Source organism: Perca fluviatilis, chromosome 6 (assembly GCF_010015445.1).
Source record: "Perca fluviatilis chromosome 6, GENO_Pfluv_1.0, whole genome shotgun sequence".
NCBI classification, from domain to species: domain Eukaryota; kingdom Metazoa; phylum Chordata; class Actinopteri; order Perciformes; family Percidae; genus Perca; species Perca fluviatilis.
In genome coordinates, this window is record NC_053117.1 from 12,779,093 (window position 1) to 12,802,017 (window position 22,925).

General features: G+C 41.5%; 1 protein-coding gene across 4 annotated transcripts in view; it reads left to right on the forward strand.

Annotated features, from left to right (window-relative positions):
* Positions 1-15,339, forward strand: part of fkbp15b (FKBP prolyl isomerase family member 15b) — a 41,922-nt gene extending 26,583 nt beyond the window's left edge. For 3 of the 4 annotated variants that reach the window (XM_039802808.1, XM_039802807.1, XM_039802806.1), the window contains exons 20-29: positions 908-1,079; positions 3,006-3,142; positions 5,128-5,283; positions 5,867-6,019; positions 7,475-7,567; positions 7,871-7,984; positions 8,985-9,092; positions 9,692-10,326; positions 14,488-14,596; positions 14,779-15,339. In XM_039802808.1, the coding sequence (XP_039658742.1) occupies positions 908-1,079; positions 3,006-3,142; positions 5,128-5,283; positions 5,867-6,019; positions 7,475-7,567; positions 7,871-7,984; positions 8,985-9,092; positions 9,692-10,326; positions 14,488-14,596; positions 14,779-14,856 (1,755 nt within the window). In that variant the 3' untranslated portion in view covers positions 14,857-15,339. The remainder of the gene's footprint in view (positions 1-907; positions 1,080-3,005; positions 3,143-5,127; positions 5,284-5,866; positions 6,020-7,474; positions 7,568-7,870; positions 7,985-8,984; positions 9,093-9,691; positions 10,327-14,487; positions 14,597-14,778) is intronic. The other variant, XM_039802810.1, reaches the window with a different exon arrangement.
* Positions 15,340-22,925: the final 7,586 nt, after the last annotated feature.

A 22,925-nucleotide genomic window follows, 5' to 3' on the forward strand; every position in this document is an offset into this window, starting at 1 on the left:
AATCTGATGCTAATTATAAGTTGCTTCACTCTTTACCAACTGCTTTCTGTCTGGATATTTACGCTGCAGTGCTGCTCTGAGAAAAATCTAGCATTTACTGCTCTCTCTTCTCAGCAAGCACTGCCCCAGGACCTGGGCTCCGGCCAGGTGAGCCTGTTTTCTCTGTGTACTGTTACCAGACTGGGGTCAAATAGTATCTGCAAAAGAAGAAAAAAAAAAAGACAAAGTCAAATTGTGTAAGCACTCCAAAAGTTAGTTTTCCTATCAGCAGCTTTTTTTTGAGCAAACAAAGCAAAGATAGCTCCGCAGTGAGTTCATCATTGACAATTTAAACTCAGGAGGAACCTTCACTTTCTGCCTGAAATGATTTTGCAATGATGCCATTTTAAAGAGAGAAACAGATACAGATAACAGAGACGTCCCCTGAGACAGTAAATGGTCACTTCCACCAAACGGGGCGCAGGACGGTAGTGAGGGATTACACTGAGATTTAACAGCTGATCCAACTGGTTTGTCCTGATCAAGCCGCACTTCAAACCTGCTGTCCAAAATGTCAGGTATCATGTGGAACTACTATTTGATCCAGATCTGACCGCTGCCACTGGAATCATCCTTTTTTTTTTTTTTTTTTTTTTTTTTTTATATCATACTTCATTGACATTTTAACTAACTTTTCTTTCTTCTTTTATCCCTTCTGTCTCCTTTTCCATCAGCAATCATTCACAATTTTTTTTTCTCCCACAGGGTCCGCCTGCTCACGCCACTAGCACCAGTAGCCTCTCATCTAGGCTGTCACTATGTTGTTAGACTGTCTCTGTGTGGCCTGGGTTTTCCTGTACTGTAGACAGCCACTGGTACACCCTCCCTCCTCTCACCCCCTCCCACTGTCTGTCTGCGTTTCCATCAGGTTCGTCTGACGGAGGATCTGACCACGGCCACGGCCCAGCTGTCTCAGCTGCAGCTAGAAGCCACAGCTCACCAGCAGAAGGCCATGGAGCTGCAGGGTAAACTGGGCTCATCGCTGCAGGACAGTGAGAGGCACTGCCAACGCATCGCTGCCCTGGAAACACAGATGGAAGGTCTGTGTTGCCGTTTTTGATGGGTTTAATACCACAGTCCTGCAATGAGTCCAACCTCCATGAAAGTTCTAATGTTCATTTTGTTGTTGAAACGGTTTTTAGAGCGGTGAACTCAGAAACGGGTTAGTTAGGTTAACACTTAAAAGGAATTTGCCTTGGTGGTTTGTGCATATGTACATAAACAAACATATTGAAAATTATTATGAAATAAACAATAAATACAGAAACAAATCTAAACGAAACGGCTACTTAACATAAGAAAAAAGACGCTGAATGGATTGAGTGCAGAGAAAAAAAATATATCGTGTGTGTGTATGGTCCAGGATGAAAGATAATGCAAAGTGTAGTGACTAGGTGTCGGGGGGGATTTAGAGTCAAGAGGTGTTCAACTTTGCTATCATTTTGGAGGCCGATTGTGATGCATTTAACCCTAAAAATCAACAGCAGCGCAAATTACAGCCTTCAAAATGACCATGAAGTTGAATTTAAACCTCTCTTAAGGGGCTTCAACAAACCTAATGAACTGGCAACTGGAGTGTATGTTCTTACACTCCCTTACCTAACTGAAATAAAACCATGCCAATCTCTAGGTATGGTGAAGGCTGTGTGATGATGTGGGGCTATTTTAATTCCAAAGGCCAAGGGAACTTTATCAGGATGCATAGTATCCTGGATCCATGAAATAACTGGCCTTTAAAAATAAAAATCTGCCTGCCTCTATGGGAATTTAACATAGGGGTGTGTATACTTATGCCCCCTCTATTTACAGGAAGAACGTTTATTTATTTATTTATGATACATTATTCATTCACAAAGAAAATTGGTGCCCTTAAAGATTGGATGTTTCCCAATTTCTTTTTAATTAAGGCATTAAGATCAATTTCCAAAAGATGATTTTTATTTTTTTTTTTTTTGTTCCTCTTTTTAGTCAACTTTAGCATGGGTTCATAAACTTATGAGCACCACTGTATCAGGCCTTAATACACACACACATTACTTGCTAAAAGGACACGTATTCAGGCTTTGATTTGTTGATAATAAGAGATAATACAAAATATCACCAGACTTATCCTTCAGTTTTGGATGATGTCATCCTACACCAAAGTGTGTTCTTATTCTGAAAGTCAAAACCATGATTAGCACTGATACAACTGGTTGATCAATTCAACATTTTTATATTGGTGCCTCTAAGTTCATGGGCCACATCCCCCTAATCTGATCTCAAGTGGGCCAGACCAGTAAACCACTCCTGAAAGATCAGAAACCCTTTCTGTTTCTTGTCAGCGTGATGTTGGCAAACGCAAGTTGCTTCTGCTACGACAGCGTTCTAAGGCCATTGTAGGAAATAATAATAATGTTATGGACCCAGAAGAGCGGGGTAATATTCTGAGAAAAAAACTCAGATATTCTAAGATTAAAGTCGTGAATTTACGGAAAAAGAACTCTGATATTCTCTGAGATTAAAGTGGTACATTTGGAATTGGAATGAATTACTTCTCTGCAATTTTCACACTTTGCAAAGTCATCCAGTGGGCCTGGTTGGACCCTTTGGCGACCAGTTCTGGCCCATGGGCCGTATGTTTGACACCCCTACTCTAAGGAATGTGAGTCATGTGAATCTGAAAATGAGTATGGGCTTCAGCTCGAAATGTCTTAATCGTCATCCTAAGAGTATGATTCAGATGTGTGAATAACCGCATTTTAACAGTTTTGGGCATCAGAATGGGTTGCTTCGTTAACAGCTTTTGATAAACTTTGTGTAAAATGATCAACAGTCAAATCAAGGCAACACCATGTACAAAGAAACATGGCTCTGGAGTGTAAAAGACAAAATAAATGCTGAGAATGGAGGATGTTAAACATTGTGACACTTTGACTAACGTACATTAGAGACGCTGGTCTAATAATGCTGTTTGTGTGTTCCAGAGCTGAAGCAAGCAGCAGAGACGGCGCAGGCTCAGTACCGCTCAGAGAAGCAAAGACGCAAAGAAATGGAGCTGAGAGTCAACAACATGGAGGAGGAACTGCAGGACCTAAAAACTGATAAAGAGAGCCTAGAACGAGTAAGTATACTTCATGTTTTTGTCTTTGTGTCAGTGAAAGTTGACAGACTTTGATTTTCTACAGAGGGTATGCACTTAAGGCCCAAACGCACTGAAAGCGATAATTGACGGGCCTCATTTGATGCTTCTATGGCGCACTGCAGGCATCAGATTTGAAGCGCCAACACAACCGAACCAGCCGTATTTTAGAAAAGGTCGCTATTTAGGCAAAGGTTTTGCATGTTACGGAGACCCCGGTCAGTGGGGGCATTAGACTTTCTCCCAGATGCCAGGTGATTTTTGTATCAAGTATCAACTCAAGCTTTTTACTCAAGTAAAAGTACTGGTTTCAAAACTACTTAAAGTATAAAAGTAAAAGTAATGTAAGAAAAAAAAAAAATGCCATTAAGGACAAAAGCTTAGCCTGCCCCACAGGAGCCTATAGTGCACTACCCCACCTCCACAAAAAAACATTTTTCTCAAGTCCATAATGACTATAATGTTATATTAAAATCATACCTGCAAACTCAGAAGGGCTGTCAGCATTTTAACCGTGTTTACTCCAGCTGCTAGCTAACGGTAGGCTAACGTTACCTGCTGCCAAGTGTAGTGTTGACTATCGTCCCGTGCGGCAATGTTTCAGTTCCCTCTAACGTCCGTTTTCGGAGAGAGAAGAGAGAAGCGCAGGCATTTAAGTGGCACCTAATAAGGCACCGGGTCTATGCAGGTGCGATGGATCGCGTACAAACCAGTAGGGTGTCGGAATGGTATATGTTTATACTTCTCTATGGCGCGATTTATCTGGATAGGTTTTTTTTGGGGGGGGTTTGAACGATGACAAGCCAGAATGAAAATAAGCTGAAGTGAAATAGGAGTTACAAGGCTATTTTTAAAATGTAAGGAGTAGAAAGTACAGATAATTGCGTGAAAATGTAAGCAGTAGAATTAAAAAGTCTGCTGTAAAATAATTACTCCAGTAAAGTATAGATACCCAAAATTTCTCCTTAAGTAAGGTAACAAAGTATTTGTACTTCGTTACTTGACACCTCTGAGCGCAGGTCACTAAAAACATAAATATGTAGTTATAGTGCTTGTTCTTTATCCTCCACCCGCATTAATCGCTCATTATTTCAACTCCTTTATAAACGGCATCACAATTATTAGCCTATTGGGCTGTTAAGAAACTGCCGTGACATTTTGCAATGGTGTCGGCGCCAGGAATTAGGAGCTTGATTCACACGATCATTAACGTCCTCTGGTCTCGTGTTTAACAATAAAAATATATGAATAGAAGACAGTTTGGTAGAGCAGATCTCCGTGGTGTGCACCAAGGTTATTATAGTTTTGCATTTTTCATTAATTTTTTTTTTTTGACTTTTTGTTTTCAAATTCAGTTTAGTTTAATTAGTTTTTAAAGCGGGTTTGCTAGTTTAGTTTATTTTTTTTTTGGAAAATGCAAAGTTTTAGTTTTTTATTAGTTTTAGTCTTAGTTTTAGTCTTTTTTTGTAATATGGGTTATTTGTTGGGGGCAAGATTCAAAAAGGTCAGAAAAAAGTATTGTGTAATAATTACTCAACAAAAACATCATACAATTTTAGAAATACATATTCACAATGTATGCAACAATAACACCAGTACATAAAATGTACATATGATGATGAGCACAAATACAGTATCTCACAAAAGTGCTCACTTTTGTGAGCACTTTTGGGCTGCAAGGCGCCTGAATATACATTTAATATACATTTTGATTCGTATCACATCATTACATAGCAAATTACAGTAACTTTCTCCAAACATGTAGTGTGGGGAAAAAAACAGCTCTGGTTACACTGGGTCCTCATTTTGATGCTCCAAAATCGAAACAAGGTCGGAGTAGACCTAACACTTTTGGTGCGCGTTCGGCAATTTGTCTAATAGCTAATATCAGTATTAGTACACAGTTTTTGAAATGTGAAGTAGTTGTGTACATTTTGACCAACGGTGGGTTTCCCCTCTCTTTTAAGACACTTTTGGAAAGGAGGAAGAAGTGGCAGGCGGAGCGTCAGCGTCGGGATGAGGAGGTGGAGGAGCTCCGTAAGAGCAGCCAGCAGGAGCTGGACAACCTCCGAGCTCAACTCCGCAAGGCCAGGACCAGCACTGACAACGCAGCATCGGAACAGGTTGCATCCAAATCAAAGGGCTCTACTCTAGGAACATGAATGATAGCGTGACTGTTTAAAGGTGCCCTGCCACACATATTTCACTACTTTGTGGTGATGTCTGAAGTTCTACCATGGAATGCTTTGGTTACCTTGTTTCAAGCCATTCTAGTTTGGTAGAGAAAGCCTGCAGGAAGACTCGCTAGCCAGTGAGAGCCTGGCTGTCAGAATCCTTTACCCAGCGCAACTGGGCGAGCTCATGAATAGTAATGAGCTCAGGCAATATGATGTCAGACTGACCAGCTTTTGTAATTGGCCTGATTTCTCCGCTTATTTCTTTTCAGTGGCTAGAGCTGACAGAGGAGGTAGCAGTTCATTTTCACATTCACAACATAACACAAACACATATGGACCCAACATATTTCAAAAAATACAAGGAAAAAACGGTTTTGTGTGGCAGTGCACCTTTTAATAAATTATTGAATTGACTTAAATATATTCTGGAGGCGTTGATAAAACATGTTTTGCGGAATTGTTTATCTCAAGTGGAGATTTATGTTTATACGCCGGCGTACTAATGGCATATATCATGCATGTGTTTCAGTTGTCTCAGCTGCAGGCGGAGCTGGAGGAGGAGTGGAAGGGGAAGTGTGAGCAGATGTTGGCCTCTGCTAAAGAGCAGCACAGTAGAGAGCTGGCTGAACTTACAGAGCAGAGAGATGCTCTGCAGGACAAGCATACCCAGCTACAGGAAAAGGTAGACAAGCTAGCCATCATTAAACACACGCACGCACGCGGACACGCGCGCAAGTTCAATCAGAAGCTTTGTCTCATCGGCTGCGGACTTACTGAGGAGCTCCAGTTGAAGTAGTTACGATGAAAGTTCTGATGTCATCAGGGTTACACTACGGGTGTAGCCTCCAGTGTTTTGAATAAGAATAAGAATAATATATAACTGGAAGAATAATATATAACTGGGAATAAGTTAAAAGATGTAGATGTTATGACCACAGTCCAGGTTGTGTAGCAGAGCTAATATTGCCTATGAGACAGTTGTACAGCAGACATATGGTCGCGCCATCTAGAGTGAAGAGAGGGAGCACCCAGCGGCATTAGAACAAGGCCGTGAATCAGAGAAATAAAAACGTGTTTTCGCCGATTCATCACTAGAAAAGCAACTGTAGCAAGCATGTCAATATCACTAACGTTATCCACATTCATATTTAGACGAAACAAATGATGTATCCAGCTACAAAAAAAGCCTAAAAGTCAGAAGTTAGGATGGAAGTGCAAATAGTGGTTGCTATGGAGATGATATACCGTCTCGTCTCGTCTCATGGGTGTGAACTGGCAGGTCTCAGAACGCTGCAGACCAGCTTGTTGCAAGAAGTTGCAAGTTTCATCGCAAATCTTTGGTCTGAACGGGGCTTTAGACATCGAAACACCGAAAAATGTCTTTCATATAGTAAACACACTTTGCGATGAAAACAAAGTAAATCACAACTTGTAAGTGAATGCCTTGTACACTGCAATATTGAATGTCTGTATATGAGGCGCTTGTAGAACAATGCAGTAGTCCAACTGCAAAAGAACAAAGAAAACGAAATGAAAAGCACACGACGGTACACTCAAACATATTGTGAAACTGCAATATCAAAGTCAACGAAAGACGTACTCTGCCTCAGCGTCACCTCTGTGCACTCTGAACTGGCTTATATTCTTTACAATTGGTTTTGATCACCTTTCATATTACTGTAACAGTCTATGGTAGAAACTTGTTTGTACGATTTTGAGTCGACGACAACTGTGTGTTGTAGTTGTGTTTAACTTTTGCTGCCCGTGTTAACCATTTTGCAACACAAGTGCATCATAGAGTGAAATGTGTTTTAGCGAGTGAGAATGTGTTTAGGGTTTTGCCAAAAGAGTGATCGATTCGACAAATGGGTCTAGGCCACTGAGCATTTGATTCAGAGAATGGGGTTTAGTGTTTTAGCAATTCAGAAAAACTCTAATACACATACCAAAAACTCAAAGGCTCAAATAGCTGATGCCGAAGAAAACAAATATGCATTTTTTTAGCGTATTAGGTAGTTATTCATCCCTTTTTTTTTCTTTTAACTACTGTTCTTGTTAACAAAGCTTTTAGTGTGATGGAAGTGTGGATATATGATTTGTGACTGACATATTTCTTGCCTCCCTCACTTTTCAACAGTTTATGGTTCTGAAGCAGTCAAGAGATGTAGAAGAGCAGACTTTGCTACAACATAGCGGGCAGACTGAGGAGCTGCAAGGCCTTCAGGAAAAAGTAAGATGGATGAGTGGTTGTCAGTCAGCTTCTAATTTGACTAAGTGGTCGTTGGCAGGGAATGCATCTGTCAGGAATGTGCCGTTCCAGGAATTTTGTAGGACATCACATGCACATACACAAGGGCTATTCATTCCTCATGAAAATAATTGTTTGCTGCTTTTTATGTTCCTGTTTACATTCCTACCACCTTCACACACACACACACACACACACACACACACACACACACACACACACACACACACACACAGACACAGACAGACACCGACACGCAGTCACTGTTTGTTATTCTCTTTTAAGTACACAGCCTTGGAGCAGCAAGGAATAGCTGTAAGGGAAAAACTGGAAAGAAAAGTGGCTGACCTGGAGAAGAAACTGGCAGAGCAGGAAAGTTCAGGAGATACTTCAGCAGAGGTGAGGAGTCATCCACACACACACACACACACACACACTAAAATGAGTGTTGCACAATCATTGACAAACTTCCTGTTTCCATCATTCATGAGAAGACGATAACTTTCTCAAGTGCAAGTCGCAGAATAAAAATGATCAGTAATGGCTCATTTCCACCTCCAGATGTCAGTAAAGGATCGCTGAGACTTCACTAGTAGTTCCCAGCTTGTATTTCACCACCCACAAACAGGAAGTACAGGCAACAGGGCATAAAATATGATGCATTCTCGCACATTCTAATTCAAACTGCCCTGCCATAAACTCTGCCGTGGAGCTTATTATGTTCAGTATTTGTTGAGACTATTTCAAAAGAATTTGGATTCAACTCATTGGTTATTTGAGGCTGTAAAAGTTGTCTTGAATTAGAACTCTCCTACCCAACTAGGGCTGCACGATACGAGGAAAATATGTGGTATGCGATAACATTGTTGAATATTGCAATAACGATATTTTCTCAATTCTTATCATTTTGGCACCGGTTTGCCTTCGGGGCTGGCTAAAATATCTTTTGCGGGGCGCCAAAAATTCCTCTATGCAGTAAAAACCCTGAGTGCAGGTGTTCCTACATTTTAAGCACTGTAAGGTAATACAAATATGAATAGTATTCTTTGTAATATTAATTGTTGACATCCTTGTAAACAGACCTACTTACATTTTTATATTGAAATATTTTAATTATAAGTAATTTCTTCAGTAGAGAGTTTAAAGATTGTCTATGTCATGAGCGTTACTTCCTATAGGCAGGGTATTCATTTATTATATATACACATAAGTATAGAATATTCATGTTATTACAGGATTATTGACTAATGCTGCATAATCATAATTCCCAGTTGAGGTACAACCTTTGCTTAGGCTTATTTATGTAGAAGTTTTTTTTTCTTTTAGTAGGGCTACAGTATGTGACATAACTAATTTCTTTTGAGCAATGAAAGGTGAGGCCAGATGTGTGTACTTGCAGGTGAAGCGTGTGATGAACGGAGTGTTTCATTCCCTGCGAGGGGAGTTTGACCTTGGTGAATCGTACAGTGGCCAGGCTGTGCTAGGGGTGATTGTCACTACCATTAAGGTAAGGGAATTTTACACTGAAAAATTACAACAAATACCACCATTTAAGAAAAAGCCACATGATAAGATACTTTTTTATTTTTTTTAAGATTTCTTTATGGGCATTTAATGATAGGACAGCTCAGACATGAAAGGGGAGAGAGATGGGGAAGACATGCAGGAAAACAGTCACAGGTCGGACTTGAGCCCTGGACCTTCTGCATCGAGAAATAAACCTCCTATATATGTGCGCCTGCTCTACCAACTGAGCTAACCAGCCACGATAAGTTACTTTTAAGAAGAGATTCAAAAGAGGTTACTGATTTTGCCTGTCTGAGAACTATTATAAAGGCCCTGCCGGAGGATCTCATGCAGCAATCAGGCTAGGGATCAGGCTAGGTTAGCAGATCAGATATAGGCAGGGGCCTGACTATTCAAGGCTTCAAAAAACAGCACTATAATTTTAAAATCAATCTCAAAACTCACAGGTAACCAGTGAAGGGCTGATCACTGGTCACTTCTCTTAGAAGGTGTTAAAAACCTGGCAGCAGCATTTTGATGGCCGTCCTACTCAGCTACTTTATCAAGCATATGTTCAGCTCTTCAATCATTTATTTCCAGAACGTAACCCTGCAGCTGCTCAGTGGCACAGACAGATCTCCGCCGAGACCGGTAAAGAAGGAAGAGGAGGAAGAAGAGGAAGAAGAAAGTGAGGATGTGATGCAAAGACAGGAGTCTGTGCAGAATGTACATGTGAACGGTGAGCGAGGAGTCAAAGAGCAAGAAAAGGAGGAAGAAGAACATGAGGCTGAATCGGATTCCCACCAAGTCAGTGAGACCCAGGTGGATCGGGAAGTAGCAGCAGAGAAGGAGACGGAGACAGTAACTGAGTCAAACGCACAAAGCCCGCCAGAGGCTGCCGATCTCCATCCCGATTCTCCAACTGAGCCCAAACTGCAAGAGACAGCAGAGCCTGAAGTACAGCAGGAGCAGGCAGGACACCAACAAAACGAAAAGGACACCAACAAACCTGCAGATCCAGGGGATGAACCTGATCAGAGCTCACCACCTGAGGATGGACAGGAAACGGTTTCAGAAAGAAATGCTGCAGTGAGCAGTGAGGAGGACAAGGAGAGCGTGGACGATGGAGAGCATGTAGAAGAAATGCACGCTGCTTCTCTGAAAGCCTTTGGACCCCCAGCCAACCCTCCTCCGCCACCGAGTGCACTACCGAACAGCTCAGGAGAGGACACAAGGTGAGTCCTGGCATCAACCCTTACTCAAAGTCTGGCCTTCAGTGATTTGCAAGAGCAGCGCTCTCTGCCGTGACTAGAAAACATCACAACTACAGTTTAGGGCCAAGAGGGTGTTAAGGTGTTGAAAGACAACATTTTCAATGGTTATACTTAAAAACGGGAGTCTTGATATGGGCCTGTCATTGTTCATTGGTGAGATGTCTAGATCAGGGGTCTTCAATGTTTTTTTAGGCCAAGGACCCCTTAGCAGAAAGAGAGACAGAGCAGGAACTACTACATATTGTGTGAAATTTAGTTGCATAACTGGGCCTACAATAATTTGTGGGCTGGCCTAAAGCCTTTACACATTTTTGTGGTGCATACAATACTAAGCTATTAAAAAAATGATTAACATTCATATATTTATACATCATGTTTTAATTATTTAATTAAACAACATGCAACACAGTGAATTCTTACCGGCAATTTCCACTGGATGCGGAACGTCTCCAGAACGTTGATGGAGTCATTAGGTTTCCATTAAAGTCAATGACTGCGGAGCGTCTGCGTCCCGACTCCGTCCCAGTTCCGTCAGTCCGCAGCCCCTCCGGAGCAGATACACAGAGCTTCTATTTTTGCCGGACGCCGGAGAGCTCCGCAGCAATTCGGCACACGGCAGATAGTGCGGGACAGGAAGTCGAGCACAGAAACAAAATAAATATCCGGTTAATTTTCAAAATAAAATACACCGTGCTCACATTTCCCTGCACTACACCTTGAAAACACAGCACAGAGTCGTTTCCCCTCTACTCCTCTGGATGGAAACAAACTGTTGTTGGTTTTGTGGTTCTATTCTACGTGAATTCGCGAGAACTTGTGGGTCCTCGTGACTACAGCTGTCAGTCATGGCCGCAGCCATTCCGCAACAAATCCGGACCTGGTGGGTATTGACGGACGGCGGAGCACGCAGCCGGCACGCAGCGGAGCCGGTCCGCAGCCGTTACGCATCTAGTGGAAATCCCTGGTCAAGCTTAAAGGGTAACTACCATTTTTTTCAACCTGGACCCTATTACCCTATGTTTTTTGTGTCTAAGTGACTGATGGGAACAACAATCTTTGACATTGGTCCAGTATTAAGCAAGATCGCTGTACCTCTGTAGGTAGAATATCAAAGCAGCAGCAAGAGCTGCTTCCGAATTTCCCAGGTTGGTTTGGTAGTTAAATTGGGATCTAATTGTGTCACGCTAGTTGAATTGATTAAAGTGGACGCAAGGGCAATCAGGCCTGATATGGAGGTTCCGACAGCTTGTCTAATTTCCTGAATAGTCTGAGTATGAAAAATAACTTTGCAGAGACTTAAAGGTCCACTGTGTAGGAATTTCTCCCATTTAGCGTTGAGATCATATATCGCAATCAACTCTCTTGCACCACGCAGTTCCATGTGCTTATTACAGCTACGAAGCCTTCACGCTTCAAAAAGCCGGTCTCTTGCTCTTTTCAATATCCCTTTTCTTTTTCTGGGCGAAGAAGAAGACTCCTGTTCCTGAAATTTGGATTTTGAATACGTGTGGTCTTCCATGTTGAAAGTGTAACTACCGGTGTTTTTTCAACCTGGACCCTATTTCCCAATTGTTTTTTTGATGTAGTATGCACGCCAGGCGGCTAGGTGGCACTGCCACACAACCCCACCAAGTCCGCGCGCCTGCGTAGAACCTTCCTTCTGCTTCTCTCCTTAGTAGCACGAAACCAAAACACGTCGAAGCGAACAACAAAAAAGCTTGTCTGGAAAGACGAGGAGGTGGAGTTGCATGTTTGTCTGATGATGCCCAGCACAGTCGACTGTGATAAGCCACAGCACCCACGGGAGCACTACCAATACCCTGAGCCTCGCAGCCCTTCAGCCGCTGCTTGAGAGCGAGAGGCAGCGGGCAGAGGAGGCTGAAGCAGACTCTCCTCTGCCCGCTGGTCTCTCTCTTTCTCTCTCTCTCTCTCTCTCTCTCTCTCTCTCTCTCTCTCTCCATCCGCAACTTTGTCGCCTACTCTGGCTCAAATGAATAGCCTACATATGGTCGAACTATAACAACCTTATCCACATTGTTGAAATCATTTAAATATTGAGCCATTACATTGATAATCTTTTAGATAACAGGAGCCTATAATTTCTGTAGCCTACTCTGTAACAACAGACTACCTGGACGCCTTTTTCTCGTCTCTCTCCACACCTCTGTCTTCAGACTTTTGCGTTTTTACCCTTTAGACGGTAACACGACGGTGGAGCGTTTTTAAGATTTCCACTCTGGAGGGAGGTTTCACTTTTTTGCGCCCCTTTTTTTAAGCCCCAAAAACGTCGTCGGCGTATAAACGAAAGGCACATCCGATAAAATATTTTTTCGTTTTCACCCGCGAACTTCATCGTGTAAACGGGGCCTAAGTGACTGATGGGAACAACAATCCTTGACATTGGTCCAGTATTAAGCAAGATCGCTGCAGTCAGCAGCGGCGAAACAAACTACAATGTAAGTTAATAGGGCAATTGTCCAGCTTGTATTTAACTTCACAAAAGTTATTATAAGTGTCTGAAAACATTATGGAAAGGATCCCTTCAGAGATTTAAAACCTCTTTGAGACCTTTCTGTTGACCCAGAAAGAGCTCTGAAGTCGCTAGCGCTAAACCCACCAGACTCCCTCTAAAAAAGCAATAGGCTACTTTTCGCGTGTATAGAGCCAATATATTTTCACATTTTCAAATCAGTAAACTGTGTTAGAGTTGGGATGGTTGGAAAAGTGGAAAGACGACCCTAAACGGCTTTTCACAGTTTTGCAGCCGTGGCCGGGAATCTACGATAGCCATTAGCAGCATTAGCAGCACCCTGTGAGTTTATCATGTGACAGCGAAAACGCGAAAGGCGGAGCAGTATGTCCTGTATGTCCCTTACCGGCTAACGTATTTCAAGATGGCGCATCAATATGGAGCGTCGACCCCAGTTCATGCAAATGTAAAATGTCAAGCCAAAAGGAATACTTGGAATTGATGGTGGAGGTAAATATATGGTAATATATGGTAAATATAAAGTTTGTGAACGGGCAACACAGATTTTGATAATGAACAACTAGACACGTTACACACTGGACCTTTAAAACTCAGCAACAGTTCAATCACCTTTTTATAAAGTCACAATTTTGTGTAGCACTTTCAAGCAGAAGCCACTTTGAAAACTGCTGTTGATACATTCAAAAACACCCTATAGTCGCAAGAAATGGCCAAATTATTCTTTCATTATGTACAGTACATATTCTTATTGCTTATTTTGATAGCAGTGGCCATATACTATATGTTTTTCGGCCAAAGACTAGTCGATAGTTAGTCAAGGCATTCTTGAATGCACCACAAAGTTTTGAAAATGGTTTGCTTGCAACTGCAGTACCAAACTTACCTTGCACAGCGGCTGGATTCTTGCAATATCACAAGATCTCGAGATCACACAAAAATCTATCTCGGCAGCGTCCCGTGAGGAGCCACTGGCAGCTACGGCTGTGGTTTTAGGTGTGTGTGACAACACGGAGAGGCGGCTGTTCAGAACAACAACGTGGCTAAAGAGGTTAGCAAAGCTGCTGCAATAGCATCCGTTATATCAGAACTGGAGATTTCGTCATTGAAAGAAAAGCAAAGAATGGCACTGAAGGCTTTTCTTGACTGACATTTTTTTTTTTTTTCTCCCACTCCCAACTGGCTTCGTTTATAGTTTGACAAACGGATAATTCATCCAACCACCTGCAAAGTATATTTTGAAAGTGCCTGCTCTTTTCCAAAAAGTTTCTCAGATGGTTCTGTGTGTGTGGAATGAAGATAATGCATCTAAAAACTTTGTGTGTTTGGAACCCAATAAACAACTTAACTTATATACTGTTTGTACCTATTTGTTTCATTTGAGAGGTCATTTGGACCTGGGGACTTGGTCACATGTCGTCAGATGCAGTCTTGAAGGCCAATATAACAGAATTCATTAACTACACTACAATTGTAACCTATTTGTGCCGCCCATCTCTACTCATGTATGCATGATTCCTGCAAACTAACTGCCTGTTTGAAGTGTTGTTTCTTGCTTGCTTCATCCCCATTTTCTTCACGGTCTTTTTGTGCATCCCCCACTCCCCGCCCCTCTTTTTCTACTATTCTCTCAGTCTGACTGAGGGAATGGATGAGGAAAATGGAGAAGAGCCATTTTTCCAGACCACAGCTCCCGCAAAAACCCCTGCAGCACCCAGCGAGGAAGAAGAGGAGGATGAGCTGGTGAGGAAGAATCTGTAGATCACCCCCTCCCCGACCCCAGCCCTTTCCTTGTGTTTTGTTTCAATGTTAAGTCAGTCAGTCATTTTTAATCACTACTTTAAAAAAAAGAATTCTGGTCTGCATTACAAATCAATACAACATTGATGGACAGCATTTATCTTATCTCTCTTGTTTGTGTCCAGAGCTTGAAGGGGCGTCCCCCACCTGCCCCTCTCTTTGGTGATGATGAGGAGGATAATGATCTGGACTGGCTAAACTGAGATGGAACCAGAATAATACAAGTCTGCGTCTTCATTTTCAACATTAAAGACAGGCGGGAGTTGCTTTACCCAGCCGTCTCTGCCCGGTGGAGCAGCCAAGATGACGAGAGAGGCCTCTGCTGATGAACTTGATTGGATGGAGAAGTCCGACAGCCTGCTCTTCACCTCCGTGCTGTCCTGGTGACTGACAGCTGCTGCCACAGCTACAATTTCTGGCTCTGATTTTTGTTTGAAATAACCAGCCTGTAATTCATAGAAGAATCAAAACAAATACTTTTCATTAATGATGTGATATCTGTTGGTGATGTAAATTAATCCCAAATTTTTACGTGGCAATGTAGCAAATTAGTTTGTTGGATCAGCAGTAATCCTGTTGTTTTAATCATTAGGTTGCTGCTATGAGAGTAGAACTTTTACACAATTTTGTTAAACTGAAATTAATTCCAGAAAATAAATGACATGGAAAATGTCCTTTATCACTTGTCTTGGCGTGTTGTTGTGCGTGTCAATCAGTTTTGTCTGCATTAGTTTTTAGTTTTTATCTTTTAAGGTTCACATTTAGTAGAACCAATTTGAAACAAATATGCTTGGCGCTTATGCATACAGCTGTCCTTAAATACGCTTTATATAAAATTTGATGTCAGTCTGAGTATCAAGTCTGAGTGTATTAGTTTGTCCATCCATCCATCCATCCATCTTCGTCCGCTTATCCGGTGACGGGTCGCGGGAGGAGCAGCTTTAGTTTCTCAATTATTGTTATTAGTTTAAAATATACAGTATATTTTTTATGTTGGGATGACTGCCGGAGACCAGCAGGTGGTGCTCGAGACCCTAGTAAAGTTACAGTGTTGCTATGCAACCGAAGCGCCAACCTAGCTAACTAGCTAGCTACCAGATTGCATAAAGCTGACAGCCAAAAGTAAAACGTTTGATTACGGTCAGGTGAAAGGTAAGATGAAAGTGTTTTATATTAGTTAGCTAGCTAGTGGTTTTAGCTTACATAAAAACCAAAGATTCAAAATGACTGAGCAGACGTTACGCCGGACAGACTGCATTCAAAATCTCTTTTAGCTGGAGTAGACTTAACGTTAGCTAAAAAAAAATTGTTAATAACGTTAGCAAAGATGCTCTATAACAGCCATAACAGCATGTAAATTACAGGTATAACGAGCCGGGGGGGGGGGCTATAAAGCTATCACAGTTGACCAAATGTAGCTAATCAGCTCCTTCTTCGACATACTATGACTTCACGTAATGGCTTTCTATAGTATTTCCTGGTTCTGATGGACTTCAGAATCTGGAATACAAGTATCAATCTGGGCTCTGTTTAGGAGTCTAGGCGCACGGTCCAATCAAGTACCGCTCGTTGCGTGGTGATCTCACTTCACAAATCCTTGCTTTCGGGTTGAGTGACTCAGACTAGTAACGTTACGTAACCTCCCTGTCCATCAACTGGGTTGTCTGTTTTTTTTAGGAATTGCACAAGGCTGTTGCGCACCTGGGATGAGTGAGATTATATATGCTTTATTTCAGTGTCTTAAGCACTGGGTAGGAAACAACAATGACCAAAATGAAATTAGGGGCATTCTCATAACACGAACAGTCGTGCAAATCAGTATTATCATCAGTGTGTATAAGTGGCGATTTCTTTAAGACTGCAAGGGAAGCTCAGCTTCCCCTAAAATTTAAATGGTCAAATATGTACTATTGTGTTAACATTTTATTGAGTAAAATGCGTTAGAATACGTTAATCTCGAAGACTAGTTGGTTCAGAATTGGCTGACTCGATTTCCTTCTCATACATTCCTGTAGCGTCTCAGTGCATTTCCCCGTTGAAGCCTAGCGTCCGTTGACTTCAATGGGACTGATTTGAGCAGTTTTTTTCAGCGCTTCGAAACTAGACGGTCATTGGATAAATGCTGCGATTATGTCCCGCCCACGGACGCTCAGCGTCTCCGCGGGTCAATGGAGCAGGGGGCTGGCCTGGACGCTGGGCTTCTGCGTGATGATTGGAGGGTCTGTTGAAGGACTGTATCTCCTTTTGATTGACAGCGATTTTGTACTATAAAAAGTCGCCGAAACTGTACAACTTCAAGCAGAGCTCAGCTCAGTCCCATCGCGGATTTTACAAGTCTAGTTGGAAGCAAGCCCCCAGGAGGAGCGCTAAGTCTAAATGCCAACATGGGCTTAGCGGATAACGGTGGTACTGCACCCCATGGCCCAGAAAGACTTTTCACATAGACATTACATGGCGAAAGAAACGTCTATATTTCAGCGGATAATTAGTTTTGGGGTATATCAACCTACCAGCCCGAACACTGAAAGGGTCCTTGTTTAAAACGTTACGTTTTTAACATTTTTAACATTCACTAGAAGCGAATACAGAATTATTAAATTTGAAATGATAAACGCGCATAATGGACGCAAGCAGACCCACGGGACTGCGCACGTCCGCTCTCATGACTGTTCTCCCGAGCTCACGTAGCTAGCTGTAATAATGGATATAGCTAATGGTTGTAATTCACCATGTGTTCTATTAATACGTCCATGGTATTATCTTATGAAGTTATGATACATCCGAGGGATGTATGTATGTTGTAAAGCCTGTTACGTGGATGTAACGTCATTAGCGTTTCCCAAACTGGCGGGGCTATCGGCTAGCTAGCTAGTTGCTAACATCAGGGTTAGCTAGCGTGGCTGTATTAAGATCATGCCTAGCTACATAACGTTACTACAGACATAGTGATTACATGGCCTTGGTTCTCTCTTATGATACATCCGAGGGCTGTATGCTGTAAATCTTGTAACGTGGATGAGAGATGAAGCCATGGATGAGCTCTGTTCACGAAACTGCAGGCTAACTGCTAGCGCTAGCTAGTAGCACGACATAATGATTAAATCTCCTTGGTTGTCTAGCTAAATACATCAATCGTTTATTTAGTTAAGCATGTAAACGATCGGGAACAACGAAAACACAATGTTTAACGTTAGTGAATATTTTAGACAATGAAAACGGCGAGTTCATGAGTTCGCCACTTGTAAGAGCCACGAGAGATAAGCTCATGAACGAGCATGTTGCTACCGGTTGCTACGACAACACAAACAAATTGTTGCTAGTGCGCGTGTCCACCGTGACGTCATGGGCCAAGAATGCGGAAAAGCCGAGCTCCATGTTGTCTTAATCAAGGGGGTAAGCTTCGCTTCAGATCTCGAACCTCCTATGGCGCCATTTTGTTGCTACCTGGCCATCACCTCCCGTTAGCATTCCACTGACTAGCATTCATTTTGGCGCCACTTGACAGCGAACAACTTTACATCTGAAGAGTTTAAAGACTCTATTTGTCCGTTGTTTATTTCTAAAGAAACACGACAATGTATAAAAGGCTCCATTACCTTGTAGCTCACGTTATGGCTCCGTAGCAGACGTTTTTGTAAAAATAGGCTAACGATTGTGTCGAATTGTAGAGGAATTACCGTATAGTACAGGAGAAGCTTGCAGGCAGTTTTGACTTACATGAGCTGTTTAGGTTTAATGACTAATGTTAACTAGCATGTTAGTGATCAGTAATTAGCCTGTGCCTATGTTATCTCCTTACATATACCTACGCTCTCCGTCTCTGTAAGATTGGGAATGATTGAGATTTCTCTCGGCACAGCTACCAGAAGACTTCACGCTTTCAGACAGGTTGCTCACGTCACATTTACGCTGTCGCTCTCAGTTGGAGGCTGCTCAGTAAAGCAAGAGATCACCGGAAAAGTGCTTCTAATATCCTTCACTGGTCTCCGTCCAGAGACACGGGGTCTGTTGGTCCATTATATACTGTCTATGGTCTTAATGCGCTTTTGAGCACTCTCATTGGAACGTACGGGGCTTCCCGCCGAACACTGTATCCAGTTCTCTTAATACATCCATGGTTGGAAGACGAACTGCTGCAACCTGTTTCTTGGTATTTGCCTGGCGAAATTGCTAGCCAATTTTCATCATACATTTCATACAATTATACTCCACATTCCTTGTTTCAGTTTAACCTAATTCCTACATTTCCTCCTTCGAGTTTAATATCGTTTTGTTAGATGTTTGTTCATTCATTCATTCATACAGTAGGCTAGGCTAGTGTTGTAGGGGTGAGCTAGCCAGCTAGCAAACTGCACACGATGGCAGACAATGCTAATATTGTCGACCTGATTTTGGCGAAGCCATTTGAAAGTCTTCCTTATGAGGAGAAACTTAGAATTAAGCAGCAGGGTTAGATCAACACTTAAGATTGATTTAGTGCAAAAGACAGGGAAAAGTTATAGGTCTGTTCAGCTCTCCTGGTATGACAAAGTTAGCTGGCTGTGCTGTGACAAAGAAAATACTGCTGGCCATTCCTCTTGATGAAACCTTCCCGTGGACATTATAAATTATTATAATAATTACATTATTATTTATTATTATTATATAATTAAATTATTGCATTACTATTATTTATATATATATATATATATATATATATATATTATAATATTAACATAAATAAATGACAATTTGTATGATGTAGGCCAAAAATGAGCTTCCCCTCTTTGAATGACCAGCAGCCGCCATTGGTGTGTATGTATTAAACAAAACAACCACCAAGCAAGGTCTCATTCCTCCGAGGAATGTTGCGGACCTGACAGAGAGCACGGACAGAAGATGTCCTGTTTCCTTCTCAAAACATATCCTCTTTCTTTTAGCTCCTGTCCCAACTCCTCTAGGCTAATCTCTCTTGATTAGCACATTCTAACCCAGTGGTTCTCAAACTTTTTCAATAATTTACCTCCTTTGAAATATGTATTCATCCGAGTACCCCCTGGCCAGCAAAAACAATGCCTATATAAAGAGGCACAATACATTTTTGATTGAACAATATTGTAACTGAAAAACACTCAAATGCTACATTTTATATGTTCAGAATCCCCACATTCATTATTATAGTGTAGAATTATTTTCGGAATAATGCATGACTGACATATTTTTAATTTGACCCCCATTTGAGAAACACTGCATTAGAGAATGGTTAGAATACACAAGGGGCTTTACCAGAAAGATGGTGGAGAAACCTCAGAAGGTGGATGATGTCTGAAAAAAAAAGCCGCTGTCCTTCAGGATGCCACAACGCTCTACTTGTTTTTATTCAATTCATGGTAACTAAAAGATTAAAAGAGAATAAAATTATTAAATGCAAAAGCTAAGCTAAACTGCCACTATACTAAGTCTAAAATAAGTAAACTGAAAGAAAAATATAACTCCAAGTAGGAGAAACTGCTTCACAATTCTAGGAGTCTTCAAAACAGGAAAAATGCACAATTCCAAAAAGGCTCCAACATTTTACGAAGCACACTCTACTGTCTTTATATACTATACCAGAGAGGGTTGTCTCTAAAACAGCACGCTAAATATCTATATGGTCACAAAAGCACAGCACACCTAAATATGATCTTATAGTCAACAACAACACACCCAACATATTTTGAATATATGCAAATAAACTAGCAGTTGTCAGGTTAGAAGTTTAAGCATTAGACATACATACCCACAGATCCAAATACAAAGATCACCTGACTGCTGACAGACAGTACATAAAAATGGGAAGTTCACACACTTATTTGTTAATAGTTAAAGCCATCCTGTGGCCTCTTACAGCTTGGTGCACACAGACTCTTAGCACAACTGTCCACGTGATCTTCTTTTGCTGGATCAGTAGACAAAGTTCATCAAAACACTATCAACAGTTTAAAACAGTGCCTTTAATTTCTAACAGTACATGTCTTCATCTGCCACTGGCCTTGTTAGGGAACATGTCAAGCTGAATGCATTCTGGGCCCTCGCGCCCTCTTTAAAATAGCCTGCTGTAGCTTAATATTAATGATAGATCCATGTACGTAACCAAAAGGACTTGGAACCACTAGGGTTGATGGTTGACCGGCATCACGATGGAGAGCCACCATCGTGATGCCACGCCCCCCACCCTGTCAGACAAACGCTACCTGGACTAGTAACATGTCAGCATGCAGTAACCATGCTCTGCGCCTCGGCTTGGACACTGCTGTCTCGAGCGAGAGAGAAAAAAGCGTTAACGTGGAAAGCTATCACACTTTCCTTTATCCCCTCATTGGACTCATTTATGAATGTACGTTAGCAACAGTAGGCTAATTCACGAGGGTGCTATTTATTGTGTGAGCTAATACTGCGCATCTGTTCATGTGCAGAGTTAGGTTTCTGTTTATTGAATGCGTTATTCAGTGCTAATATAACCGAGAATGTAGTTTAAACTCAGTAATGGTATATTAGGTTATTACTGTCGCTCTGTTAAAGGCATACGTTCCACTTTCCTGTCGTTAAGCAGATCACGGACATCTGATTGAGTCTAGACTTTACAGCACTGTACTTAAGTAAAAGTAGGTCAAGTTGTTATTTACTGCCCCTACCAGCGCCAGCATTTAATACTGTCTATTTACTAGGCGTGGGCGATATGGACAAAAAATAATATCTCGATATTTTTGCAGATTTTGACGATAACGATAATTAGACGATATCTTTTAAAATTGTGTTTTTAAAAGTCTGAGTTACTTAATCACTGATTATAATAATGGGCACAATGTTGAATGAAAACAATTCTTATTTATTTTCTTTAAAATGTAAGTATTCAAGTAAAAACTATTTAAAGACAAAATACGAATACTATACTAATTGAACTAGTGTAGGAACATTGAACTCTGAGTAAACATTCAGTTCTACACCTCTGTTGTAATGTAAATTGTGCAGCATACAAGCAAGATTAAATCATAATAATAAAGGGCTCTGTTCTGTAACATATTGCACACAACCATGTCCTTATTGGAAGAAGTCCTGGGGATGAGACCGGGCAGTGTCAGGCCAGGTTCTGATAGTGCTTCTACTTGGCTGTATAGTCCTTCTGACCGGGATTTATGCTGGGATCAGAAATAGTTGGATGTGACCTGACTGGCCCAGGTGAGGGAGAGGAGCAGTTCTGTATGCTATGTTAGAGTATACATGGTCTAGTGTGTTCTTCCCTCTAGTAGCACAAGCTGCATGCTGGAAAAAGCTGGGGAGTGCAGACTTTAAGGACGCCATGTAAAAGTCCCCTGCTATAATATGTATCCCCTCCAGATGATCGCGCTAAAGTTAGTTCACTATGGTAAGCAGTGAGCCAAACTTGTGCTAATGTTAGCATTGGGGGCTATGTAGACGGCAGTGTGCTGTTTTCGTGGTAAATAAAATGGCCTGTACATTACAACGATCCTGCGGTTGGTACACAAAACTGCAGTAGTAGCCGCTGCACAATAGCACGCCGCCATCTTTGTTGACATGAGTGAATGTGTAGCGTTCCAATCGGTTCCAATGCATGTTTTGAAGTGTTTTTTTCTAAGTAATTTAAATACTCGATAATGTCAATTTGCACATCGTTAACACAACAATGACGATATTATCGTAAACGATATATATCGCCCACCCCTACTATTTACAGAGAGCATTTAAATGTATGTCAGATTGTTTCTGTGTTAATTGTTAGCCCACAGTAGTAGAAACAAATATTTATGTAAAAAATAACCCCGCCCCCCCGACAATGACGATATCATCGTCCATCACAACGTTTTACTGTAAACATCGTCAACTGCCAATTTAGGGGACATCGCCCAACCCTAGGAACCACAGCACCTAAATACACTGCAGCTTCCATTTATGTTATTCATTACACCTGTTCTCTTTGTGCTACAGCGTGAAAAATGTCTCTGTCCGGGCTACTACCCAGAAAAGAGGAAGCACATTCCAGAATGACCTCCTTTTTTAAAGCAAATTTGGTTATTTATTTCTATACATGCGTGGAAATTCACTTTAAAGCACTTACAGTGCATTCCAAAATTATTCTTGGGATTACGGATGTAAATTAGCCCTGTGGCTATAATCCGGCGTGTTTACGTCTGTTTTTGTTGTTTCAATGCAGATGTTCATTAATGTGCATTGTCCCTATCAAATAAAGGATTAATAATAATTCAAACCCCTAACCATTTAAAAAAAAGAAGTA